At 48.3% G+C, this 12,123-nt stretch overlaps 1 protein-coding gene across 2 annotated transcripts in view; it reads right to left on the bottom strand.

The window, feature by feature from the left end:
- LOC147121072 (protein kinase C epsilon type) overlaps positions 1-12,123 on the bottom strand; it is a 788,174-nt gene that overhangs the window by 10,213 nt on the left and 765,838 nt on the right. For both annotated transcript variants that reach the window (XM_085980505.1, XM_085980511.1), the window contains one exon: positions 10,574-10,720. In XM_085980505.1, coding sequence (XP_085836631.1) covers positions 10,574-10,720 — 147 coding nt within the window. The remainder of the gene's footprint in view (positions 1-10,573; positions 10,721-12,123) is intronic.

Raw genomic sequence — 12,123 nt, 5'->3', positions numbered from 1 at the left:
TGGGCGCACGGAGCGGGGTCAGCCCGCACAATTGACCCTTTCTCCCGCTTGCAGAATTCCCGTTCCACCTGGACCCCTCCCCCTGGCCTCTTACCCTCTCTAGATCTTTTCATCGCTAACTGCCGCCGTGACATCGGCCGTCTCCATTTCTCTGCTCCCCTCACTCACTCCAACCTACCTCCCTCTGAACTTGCAGCACTCCATTCTCTTAGATCCAACCCTGACATTGTCATTAAACCCACTGACAAGGGTGGTGCACTGACCTCTACCTAGCGGAAGCTGAACGCCAACTCTCCGACACCTCCTCCTACCTCCACCTGGACCATGACCCCACTACCGAACATCAAACCACCGTTTCCAAGACTGTCACTGACCTCATCTCCTCTGGAGATCTTCCCCCCCACTGCCACCAACCTCATAGTTCCCCAACCCCGCACAGCCCGCTTCTACCTCCTTCCCAAGATCCACAAACAGGACTGCCCTGGTAGACCCATCCTTTCAGCCTGTTCTTGCCCCATGGAACTTATCTCTTCCTATCTTGACTCTATCTTTTCTCCCCTTGTCCAGTCTCTTCCCACCTACATCCGCGACTCTTCGGGCGCCCTCCGCCACTTCAACAGTTTCCAGTTTTCTGGCCCCAACCGCTTCCTTTTCACCATGGACGTACAATCCCTCTACACCTCCATCCCCCACCCGGATGGCCTGAGGGCGCTCCGCTTCTTCCTTGAACAGAGGCCCGACCAGTCCCCATCCACCACCACCCTCCTCCGCCTGGCTGAACTTGTTCTCACGTTGAACAACTTCTCCTTTAACTCCACTCATTTCCTCCAAATCAAAGGTGTTGCCATGGGTACCCGCATGGGTCCTAGCTATGCCTGCCTTTTCGTGAGCTATGTGGAACAATCTTTGTTCCAGTCCTACTCGGGTCCCCTCCCTCACCTCTTTTTCCGATACATTGATGACTGTATCGGTGCCGTTTCCTACTCTTGTCCCGAACTTGACAATTTCATTCACTTTGCCTCCAATTTCCACCCTTCCCTCACCTTCACATGGTCCATCTCTGACTCTTCCCTTCCCTTCCTCGACTGGCCTACTCCTGCTCCTATTTCTTATGTTCTTATGTTCTCCGTCTCCATCTCTGGGGATAGGTTATCGACCAATATTCACCACAAGCCCACTGACTCCCACAGCTACCTGGACTACACTTCCTCCCACCCCGCTTCCTGTAAGGACTCTATTCCATTCTCCCAGTTTCTCCGTCTCCGCCGTATCTGCTCCGACGATGCCACCTTCCACACCAGTGCTTCAGACATGTCTTCCTTTTTCCGCAACCGAGGACTCCCCTCTACCGTGATTGACACTGCCCTCGACCGTGTCAGTTCTATCTCCCGCACTTCTGCCCTCACCCCTGCCCATCCCTCCCGGAACCACGATAGGGTTCCCCTTGTCCTCACCTTTCACCCCACCAGCCTCCACATTCAACGGATCATCCTCCGGCATTTCCGCTACCTCCAAAGTGATCCCACCACCAAACGTATCTTCCCCTCCCCTCCCCTTTCAGCATTCCGTAGGGACCACTCCCTCTGAGACACCCTAGTCCACTCCTCTATCACCCCAAACAGCCCTTCCCCTTGCACCTTCCCGTGCAAGCGGAGGAGATGTAACACCTGCCCCTATACCTCCCCCCTTCCCACTGTCCAGGGCCCCAAACACCCCTTCCAGGTGAAACAGCGATTTACTTGTACTTCTCGCAATCTAGTATACTGTATTCGCTGCTCACGATGCGGTCTCCTCTACATTGGGGAGACCAAACGCAGATTGGGTGACCGCTTTGCGGAACACCTCTGTTCAGTCCGTAAGGGTGACCCTGAGCTTCCGGTCGCCTGTCATTTTAATTCACTGCTCCATTCCCACTCGGACCTCACCGTCCTTGGCCTCTTGTATTGTTCCACGGAAGCTCAACGTAAACTCGAGGAACAGCACCTCATCTTCCGATTAGGCACTCTGCAGCCTTCCGGACTCAATATCGAGTTCAACAATTTCAGATCATAACGTCGGCCCCTATTTCATTTTTTCTTGTAATTTTTCCACTCCTTTTCCCCCCCCCCTTTCCTTTTGTTTCTCTCTCACACCTGGCAGCTATCTCTTGCCCTGCCAGTACACCTAATCTCAGCCTATTACCATCTCGTCTAGCTTCTAATACCTTTTATTGTCTCTTTTTTACTTCTTTTGTTTCTTTTATTCTTTTGTCCGATCGCAGCCCTGCCTCCGATCTATCTTTTCTTTCCAGTTTTGAAGAAGGGTTCGACCCGAAACGTCAACTCAAATTTCTGTCCACGGATGTTGCCTGACCTGCTAAGTTTTTCCAGCATTTTCTGTTGTTATTGCACAGAGGATAGCCCTTGTCCCCGAGAAGCCAGCCTCCTGAGTGAGCCGGGGCTTCGAAAAGGTCTGCCACAGAAGTCTGGCACAGGATGAAGGCGTCGTGGCTGCTGCCTGGAAAGCGGGCATTGACAGGTAGTATCAGCTGTCTGTGGTCACCCACCAACTGCACGTTCAACGAGTGGAACCCCTTCCGGTTGCGGTAATCCTTGGCATTCTCTTGAGGCGCCCGCAAAGCCACATGCGTGCAGTCAATGGCGCCCTGGACTATGGGGAAGGCCACTATTGTTGCAAATCCCATTGCGCGCTCTTGCTGCTTGTCCAGGGTCATGGGGAAGGAAATGTGCTGACGTCTCCTTTTGAAGAGGGCATTCGTGACTTGGCGGATGCAGCAATGCACCGCGAACTGGGAGACATTGGCAATGTCCCCAGTAGCGGATTGGAAGGAGCCGGTGGCATAGAAGTTGAGAGCCACTGTCACCTTCACTGCCACCGAAAGAGACGTCCTGCTCCTCAGCTGAGGCTGCAGATCTGTCTGAAGCAGGTGGCACAGCTCAGTGACCACCTCCCTGCTGAATCGAAGCCTCCGAATACACTGCTCCTCAGACATGTTGACGTCGGAGAACTGCTGGCGGAAGACCCTGGGAGGGTAAGGTCTCCTGTGTCGACGCCTGTTGGCCCTCCTCCGTCTGGCCATGATTGGCACTCTCTCTCTGCGTCTCTGAGCCCTCTCAATGCAATGGAGAAACCCAACGTTTCCACCCATTGTAGCCCCCATAATATGTGGCCACTCAAGGCTATGGCACTGAAAAATCAATCCAACTGCAAAGTTCTGGCCTGAAGCCAGAAGTACCTGTGTGAGCGCTGAGTCAATGCAGAAAGCTCTCTCCCTTTGTCTCTCTGCAAATCTCTCTCTCTCACAGAAGGAGTGGTGCAAAAATGGCTACCACTAAGAAGCCAGGAAGAGCCCCCTTTAAATAGCACCCCCCCAGCCCCACAGAGACTGGGAACCGTTCCAGTCAACCAGTCGCTGGGAGCACCAGGCGGAAAGAAGGGGAGTGCCACTGAAGTTACGGTTCGGGGCGCCCCAAGGGCGTTGCACCATGAAATGACGTCAGGATCTGCGCGCGCAGCTGAGCGGGCGTTGCGGTTTTGCGCCGCCGCTAAATGGCCGCTCAATGTCGCGAGAGGCGCAGGTCTCGTCGCGCCCCACTTATCGCCCTCTTAAGGCACTAACGGCTGGCGCAAACAACTGAATTTCGCCCCCTTTCTCTCTCCACAGATGCTGGATGACCTGCTGAGTATTTCCAGCATTTTCTGTTTTTATTTGAGATTTAAAAGCCTGGTGATTATAGGTACCATCAGAAATGAGCAACTGCACATATATGAGGTCCTGGGAAATAATAAGTTAAGAGCAGAAGACAATGTGATTAGTCTTGACAGCCTCAGCTATTTACAATCTATATTAATGACTTAGATGAAGGGACCGAGTGCAATGTATCCAAGTTTGCTGATGATACAAAGCCGGGTGGAAAAGTAAGATGTGAGGAGGACGCAAAGAGCCTGCAAAGTGATATAGACAGGTAAAGTGAGTGGGCAATAAGGTGGCAGATGGAGTATAATGTGGGGAAATGTGAGGTAGGAAGAATAGAAAAACAGAATGGGCTAGAAATTCAGCTCCTCTGTGCCTGCCGTTAGTGCCTCTGCGGAGCACTAACGGGGCGCAAAGGGCTTATCGCCCGGAAAGGTGGGGGGGGGGGCGGCGCAGCGAAAAAAGTGCCTCCCGAAAAATTGGGCAAGGCGTTGCTGAGGCGCTACCCAATAGCAGCGCGCCCCCGCCGGTAGCGTCCTGGGCGCCACTGGCGATGACACCATCGGTGTGCGCTGCGACCTCTTAGCGCCCAGCAGCAGAAATTCGGCTGCACCCTGCGAGGCTGCCGTGTCCTCCCTTTTGAAAGCCACGATTGAATCTGCCTCCACCACCCTTTCAGGACATGCATTCCAGATCCTAACCACTCGCTGCATAAAAAAGTTTTTTCTTACGTCACCTTTGGTTCTTTTGCCAATCACCTTAAATCTGTGTCCTCTGGTTCTCGACCCCTCTGCTAATGGGAATAGTTTCTCTCTATCTACGCTGTCCAGACCCCTCATGACTTTGAACACCTCTATCAAATCTCCTCAAAATCTTCTCTGCTCCAAGGAGAATAGCCCCAGCTTCTCCAGTCTATCCACGTAACTGAAGTCCCTCATTCCTGGAATCATTCTCGTAAATTTTTTCTGCACCTTCTCAAAAGCCTTCACATTCTTCCTAAAGTGTGGTGCCCAGAATTGGACAAAGTACTCCAGATGGGGCCGAACCAGTGTTTTATACAGGTTCATCATAATTTCCCCGCTTTTGTACTCTATGGGCAGGATTTTCATTGGGCCGTGGAGGCGGGATTGGAGGCATGTGGGGGGTTAAAATCCTGAAATCGGGGGACACGAACCCATCCCGTCCCCAACCCACCTCCATGCCAGTTTCAAAGGAGGCGGGTACCCGACCCGCACTGGGACCCGCCTCCCCGAGTGCCAATTAACTGCCTGTTAACAGGTAGTTAACAGGCAGTTTTTAGCCTAATCCCTATTTTCATTCTTGAAGTGTGGGATTCCCGACGGCTCCAAACCACGCCAAGTTAGCGAGGCGGGCCGTCGGGGTGAAGGGCTTGGAGGGGTCGAGATGTCCGGTGTTCAGGTGAGTGATGGGTGCATGAGTGCAGAGGTAAGTGTGTTTGGTGTGTTTAAAGAAGTTTTACTTACCTTTACAGCCTTCCTTCCTTCAGGTCTCGGGAGTCCCTCATCTCACCGGCACAGAAAGCAGAATGGCCGCGATCTGTCAAAAATTGCAGCATTCAGCTTTCTGTTCCGGAGAGATCTCTAAATCATCCTGAGAGGAAGGAATTAACTTAGAGTACAGGTTGTCAGCGTTTGACAGCTGTCAAACACTGATATTTCATCTGTCAAAAGGTCTTGACAGATGAAATATCAATCTGTGACGTCACCTGTTGCCGGGTGGCCCTTAATTGGCCTGCTGAGCCTGCTGGGCGGGCTCAACAAGGTCAATCAAGTCAAAATCGCGTGGGTTGGCTACAACTCGATGGAGGCGGGAGTACAACCCCGAAAGTTGTAGTCCCGCCTCCTACTCGCCTCCTCAATGAAAATCCAGCCCTATACCTTTATTTCTGAAGCCCAGGATCCCGTAAGCCTTTTTACCTGCTTTCTCAACCTGCCCTGCCACCTTCAATGATTTATGCACACATGCCCCCACGTCTCTCTGTTCGTGCACCCCTTCAGAAATGTACCATTTAGTTTATATGTCCTCTCCTCATTCTTTCTATCAAAATGTATCACTCCACATTTCTGCGTTAAACTTCATCTGCCGCGTGTCCGCCCATTTCATCAGAAGAAGTGCAGAGTGTGTGAGTGATGTATAATCAGGCTCACTGGAACCATCCTCCCCTCTGTTTGAGCCGCATATGGAAAGAAGCAATGTGGAGTCTCTGTCGTGATGCAAAATGATCAATTGAACACAACAGATTAAATAAAAAAGATATTTTTCGGCAGTTCAGCAGGACTAAGTTTTATCAGAGGTGTGAATATTTTTCTTCCTACTCTTCTAGTGTCACCATGCTGCACAGGAACTGCTCCTCAAAGGTCTTATCCAATGGCACTTTGAGCAGGCCACTAAGGGTGTGTGAGAGCAGCTAGGAATGATTCCCTCTGTTCCACCACCCACAGCTTGAGAAAGCACTTGGCCTTCAATGTTGGTCCAATGTTTCTTAAGTAGATGATTCCCATTATTTGGTTGTGTTGTCACAAAAATGTGCAGGGTAGGGACCATTTCTTCTCTAAAGAGAGTGTTGGGAGATTAGAAGTCAAGGGGGAGAAATTGGGTGAGTAGCGCCACTTGTTAGCGCCTAAAGAGGCAGGCAGTGGCTGTAGCACCACTGGCTGCACCTCCCGCGATATTGAGTTGGGGCGATAATGGTGGCATTAGCCTTTTGCGCTGCGCCGCCACTGATGTCGTCATCGGTGTGCGCAGCGCCCCATTCGCGCCCCGTTCACGATATTTGGTTGCGAACGCCGCAGTTGCGCCGTTCGCTACCCGCGCCCGATTCACAGGGCCTTACTGTGCTGGCAGCAGCGCAAGTTAAGGTGGAGGTGCGGTGCGGCCGCCTTTTTCGGCGGCCGCCTGCCAGCACCTCCGTCCCCGGCCTCCTGACCACCCCCCCCCGCGGCATTGCCGGCTGTTTCCCGAGAGCCCGGCACTTCTCCTCGGTGCCAGGCTCTTTTGCCGGCATTCGCGATCAGGGATCGCGCTGTTGCAGGCCCATCCCCCTTAACAATGGGAGGAAGGCCTGCAGTACCGCAGCATGCCATGCCGCAGCGTGTGGCGCTGCGGCACGTTGCGCTGCGATATTCAGTTTCAGCGCCCTAAGAAGGACGCGGAGCGCCTCGGGCCTCGCCCCGTCTCCCTCTAGGGGCAATGAAACTGAATATCGGACGATCGCTGAAGACTCGAACGCTGCGCTAAATCCTGCGCTCAGGCAAACTTGGCGCCAGTTTGGCGCCTCAACCCAATTTCTAGGCCGAAGTTTCTTCAGGCTGCAGTCTATTCAAAGGTAACACTTTTGATAAGAACAGAAGCAGCTCTGACTGTGTTGCCCTCTATGGCTGTATACACAAAGAGGAATGGTTACTTGGTGAAGTACCAAGTCGTTTTTGATACCCGTGAAAACATACTCCGACATCAGTTATCATGTTCAAGAGAGAAAATTGGAAAAAAAAATTGCTCTCATCAAATATTAAATTACTTTTGGAAAAACTCTGCTGTCAATCTCATCCTGCTCTGCTGTAGAACCCTACATTGACTATAACCGCATTTTGGTTTAACAACTGTTAATAAATATGCAGCGTTCAGTAATCATTCAGAGGTATTATTATTTAAATAAGGCCAATTAAAATAAATTAGATAGCTACCGGCATTATCAACCATCAGTTCTGTATTAACTTCTAAAAGGACTAATGCAAGTTCATTGACTTGTCATAAATTCTGAAATAATTATGAACCAGTTTAATGACTCTATATTTACACCATTATTCATAATAGATTTAATATAGTGTAGAGCCTGTTGCAACCTAGAAAGAGAAATGTCACTGCAAGTATATCTATATATAGCAGCAATATTTCTTTGGCTTTGAAGAATGCCTTTTATCCAATTTCTTACTCCTGGGCACAAAGCTTCAATCAAAATGTGTACACAGGATATGTAACAAGGTTACTTTGAAATCGGTCCTAGGTTTTCTTTTCAGCTGACACCTTCAATTGAAATTCACACCAGTTTTTCTATTCTGTTGAATTTCTTCATTGAAGCAAACCTTTCTGGACCTTAGCACCTTATCTTGACACAATACGTGTCATGTCTAAATTATTTTGTTGCCATGAAGTAACATGCTCACAGGTGTAAGTGTTGCTTGAGTTTCCTACAGCTCCAGGGTTTCTGTAATCAATGATAGTTGCTGCACTATGACCACGAGTTTAAAATGTTAACTGTTTAATTAAGAGCTACAAGTGAGCTACTCAGTTCATTGCCTCCAGATTTAACACTTTTAAATTGATTATTGATTATTTTACCTCAGTGAATGCAGTCAATCAAAGCTGTTACTGCAAACTTTTTTAGAAATATGTGTACAGTTTTGGAGGGAGAAATTCGGTATCGCCCCGTTTGGGGCGCAATTATTGGCCGGGCGCAAAGTTTAGCGCCTGACGCTAATTATCGCCTCCAACTGCAAACTTGGCTTTTATTGCCCCTGGAGGTGATTGGAGCGCTAAATCAGGTGCTACACACCTGTCTTAAAGCGCAAAGGCCGAGGAGTGAGGCGCTGCTCAGAGCGCTGACGAAGCTCATGTGATGTCAGTCAGCAATGGAACACAGACACACTGGTGCCGGCCAGTTCTTAAAGGGGAGGGTCGATCCTGCTCTCCATCCACATCCTGCTCATTGCAGCCTTGAATCTCAGCCTGGAGAGACCTGTACATCAAATCTGCTGGAAAGAACAATGGTGAGGCCCAGGGAAAATGCTCAGAGTGCAGCCCCCATAGTCTCTTCTAAATCGATGCAAGGAAGGTCAAATCAAAATGAACCTGCAAAGTGCTGCTCAGTACCCAAAACTCCTTCACACAGCGTTGAATCTCTCCAAAAGTCTCTCTCTCTCTCAGAATGCGTGGTGCAAAAATGCCGCCGACAAAAAAAGGCAGGAAGCGGTCATCTTTAAATAGTGCTCCCCGAGTCCCTTCCCGACTGCAAAACGCTCCCCTCAACCTGTCGTTGCTAGTGGCAGGTGGTAAGGCAGGGGGCGCCACTCAATATCCGGTCCGGGGCACTACCGGGGCGTTGCACGCTCGACTGACATCACAATCTGCGGGCGCAGGAGATTATGGTGGTAGTGTTTAGCGCCGCCGCAAAATGTCTGGTCAATTTCGCAAGCGGCGCAAACATCACTGCGCCCGGGCGCTAGTTGATAAGCGCCCCATTAGTGCCCTCTTAGCGTGCTAACGGGAGGCGCTAAGCAATTGAATTTTTCCCCCTTGGTCTCCTTACCTAAGGAAGGATATACTTGCCGTAGAGGGAGTGCAATGAAGGTTCAGCAGACTGGTTCCTGGGATGGGGGGATTGTCCTATGAGGGGAGATTGAGTAGACTAGGCCTATATTCTCTAGAATTTAGAAGAATGAGAGGTGATCTCATTGAAACATACAAAATTCTTACAGGGCTTGACAGGGTAGATGCAGGGAGGATGTTTCCCCTGGCTGGGGAGTCTAGAACCAGGGGTCACAGTGTCAGAATAAGGGGTCGGCCATTTTGGACTGAGATGAGGAGAAATTTCTTCACTCAGAGGGTGGTGAATCTTTGGAATTCTCTACCCTAGAAGGCTGTGGAGGCTCAGTCATTTAGTATATTCAAGATAAGAGTTCAATGAATTTTTGAATATTAAGGGAATCAAGGGATATGGGAATGGTGCAGGAAAGTGGAGATGAGGTAGAAGATCAGCCATGATCTTATTGAATGGAGGAGCAGGCTCGAAGGGCCAAATGGCCGACATCTGCTCCTATTTCTTATGTTCTTAATACATTATTAAGTGGCATTATCAGAGTGTATGCACGTAAACTGCATTACTTGTCATTTTTAAAGGAGGTGTGGTGGGGCTGGTGATGTGGCACAGAGTTGTATTACTCCAACCTGCCACCGCTCACCGCTCTGGATAGGCACCATGCTGAAGCTCCAAATTTCCGAACAGAGAGGGAAAATTACAGAGCCAGTCGCTCAGGCCCAGTCCCACATACCCCTTACTGGTCAGTTATACAGGGGCATTGTCAGAAAGCTGGAAGTGCTGTTTCCAACCTACAATGGATATGGCACGAGGACACTGAAGGAAGGGAAACAGGAAAGTAAATCACCAAATTAAATGTATTGAAACTTCAAATATTTTCTCAATTTGTTTAAAGACAAAGCTGAAAGTATATAGCTTGACAGCACAAAAGATGAAACTCTTCAGTCCACCCTGCATGAATCTGCCATTGCTTGTTATTTCTAACACTACCATCAAACACTGAAGGAGAATATTAGTTCACACCAGGCTAGGGTACAACTGATATAAAGCAAAACATTGCACTTAAAATGTAGCACCTAAATCTGCAATAGCTTACAGAAAATCAAAACAGTAACATTTATTTTCAGTACAACATTTTAAAAATTGAGCAAATAAAAGTAATCGATGTTATGCAACCATATTTCTGTTGATTCCCTTCCCAGGCTTCCTCAGCTGTGTTAGAGCAGGACGGTGCCATTCCAACGTACTAGGCCTCCACTGGGGTGTAAACTGCTGATATGTCCTTACAGGAGTGATGCACCCACCTCGAACATGCTAATAACCCCATTCCTGCTATCAGGGATGGCAAGAAACGGTATCTGTCCTTTGGTTGTTGCTCACCTAAAGTTTTTGTCATGCTAGCTGTTTAATTTCTATGTGTTGCAGGTGGTAATAAACGTGTGCACGTTAAATCGATGAACAGTTGCTCAATAATTCTGAGAAACATTTGTACTGTGTTTCACAAGAGTTTCACTGTAAATGAACTGCAGTATGATGGTACTTACAATCCTTGGTTTAAATGGAGGTTTTATTTTCTTCTGTTCCAGCTGCACCCACTCAATTTCCTTGAAAAATGGATGCTGTTTAATGGCCTCCTCCCCACCTTGTGATGCAGCACAACCCAGGCGTTTATTTGGGCTCTTCGTCATGAACTGAAATCAAAAACGTAAAATGTACGATAAAATATTTGACGCAAGTTATTTCATAGAAAATGCACTTGTGCGCAGAGTATTTTCCAATAAACTTCAGTTGGGTAACAACAGAGCAGTAACATGATGTAGCTCCCACTTACATGTAGGAACACATTCGTGCAGGATGCACTGTCTGAAGTCAAATCTTACAGACAAGTTTTAGTTTTAAAAAATGCCAGTGACAACAATAAGGACTAGGCAACAATCCAAAAATACAGGTCCAACATTAGGAGGGGCTTGGGTCAGGCAGCAAGGGTGAGTAAAGGAGGCTCTTTGAGTCAGAGTAGTATTTATACCTCACAGATGCTTTGGAGGTAATTAAAGTGCTGCGGCTTTTCTGTTCATCAGTTTATCCGAGGACTGTTGGGGAGAGCATGTCTGCAGGAAGCAAGTTTAGTTTAAGTCTTAAAAGACATCAAAATAAGGGTGAATACATCATGATATCTGTTTCTTGGAATTGTAAAAGTGACTGATTTTTGTTAAAGCTATGTTAACCATTAAGTGGTCAGAAATTTTGCCAGTATAGGACGTAATTATCCGGGATTTGTGACACCAAACCCAACTCTAAATATCCTGATGAGGATGTATCCCAAACTGCTCTCAGATATGTACGCTCTGTGTTCAGTCTGACAATCACTCAGGCTCCTGAAAATGTACATCTTGAGTTTCCAACTCTTGTAATGTTTGGCTACCAGAAACTCTTCAAAGGACAGATGCCAGGAAGTATTTCTTTACATAGAGGGTGGTCGACAGTTGGAATGGACTGCCAGGAAGCGTAATTGAAATCGAGACAATTGACTCATTTAGGAAATGACTAGATGCTGTAATGGGAAAGCAGTAGGTTTGGTATTCTGAGAGAGTGAGATCAAATGGGCCAGAGGGCTTTCTTCATGTGAACCAATCGTGTGATCTTATGAAAAACCTTGAAATTACCTCTGTAGAAGAAAGCAGATTATTGAACTTAGATTGTGAAGACAAAGTTAGAGGATACAAGGTTAAAAACAGCAAGTCTTAAGACAGGTTAACAACTAACTTCGGGAATTACATCTGGGGTTCTCCCGATTGGCTGGTGGAACTTTAATGGAAGATTGGCAGAAACTCGGTTAGGAACATAGGAACAGCAGTAGGCCATTGAGCCCCTCGAGCCTGTTCCGCCATTCAATGAGATCATGGCTGATGTATGATCTAACTCCATATACCTGCCGTTGCTCCATATCCCGTAATACCTTTGGTTAACAAAAATCTATCAATTTCAGATTTAAAATTAACAATTGATCTAGCATCAGTTGCCGTTTGCGGAAGAGAGTTCCAAACGTCTACTGCCCTTTGTGTGTAGAAGTGTTTCCTAATTTCGCTCCTGAAAG

The sequence above is a fragment of the Somniosus microcephalus genome, chromosome 3 (assembly GCF_052327205.1).
Source record: "Somniosus microcephalus isolate GS21.2 chromosome 3, FLI_Smic_1.0, whole genome shotgun sequence".
NCBI lineage: Eukaryota > Metazoa > Chordata > Chondrichthyes > Squaliformes > Somniosidae > Somniosus > Somniosus microcephalus.
The sequence above is the reverse complement of the archived record's forward strand: the minus strand, read 5'-3'. Positions and strand labels throughout refer to the sequence as shown.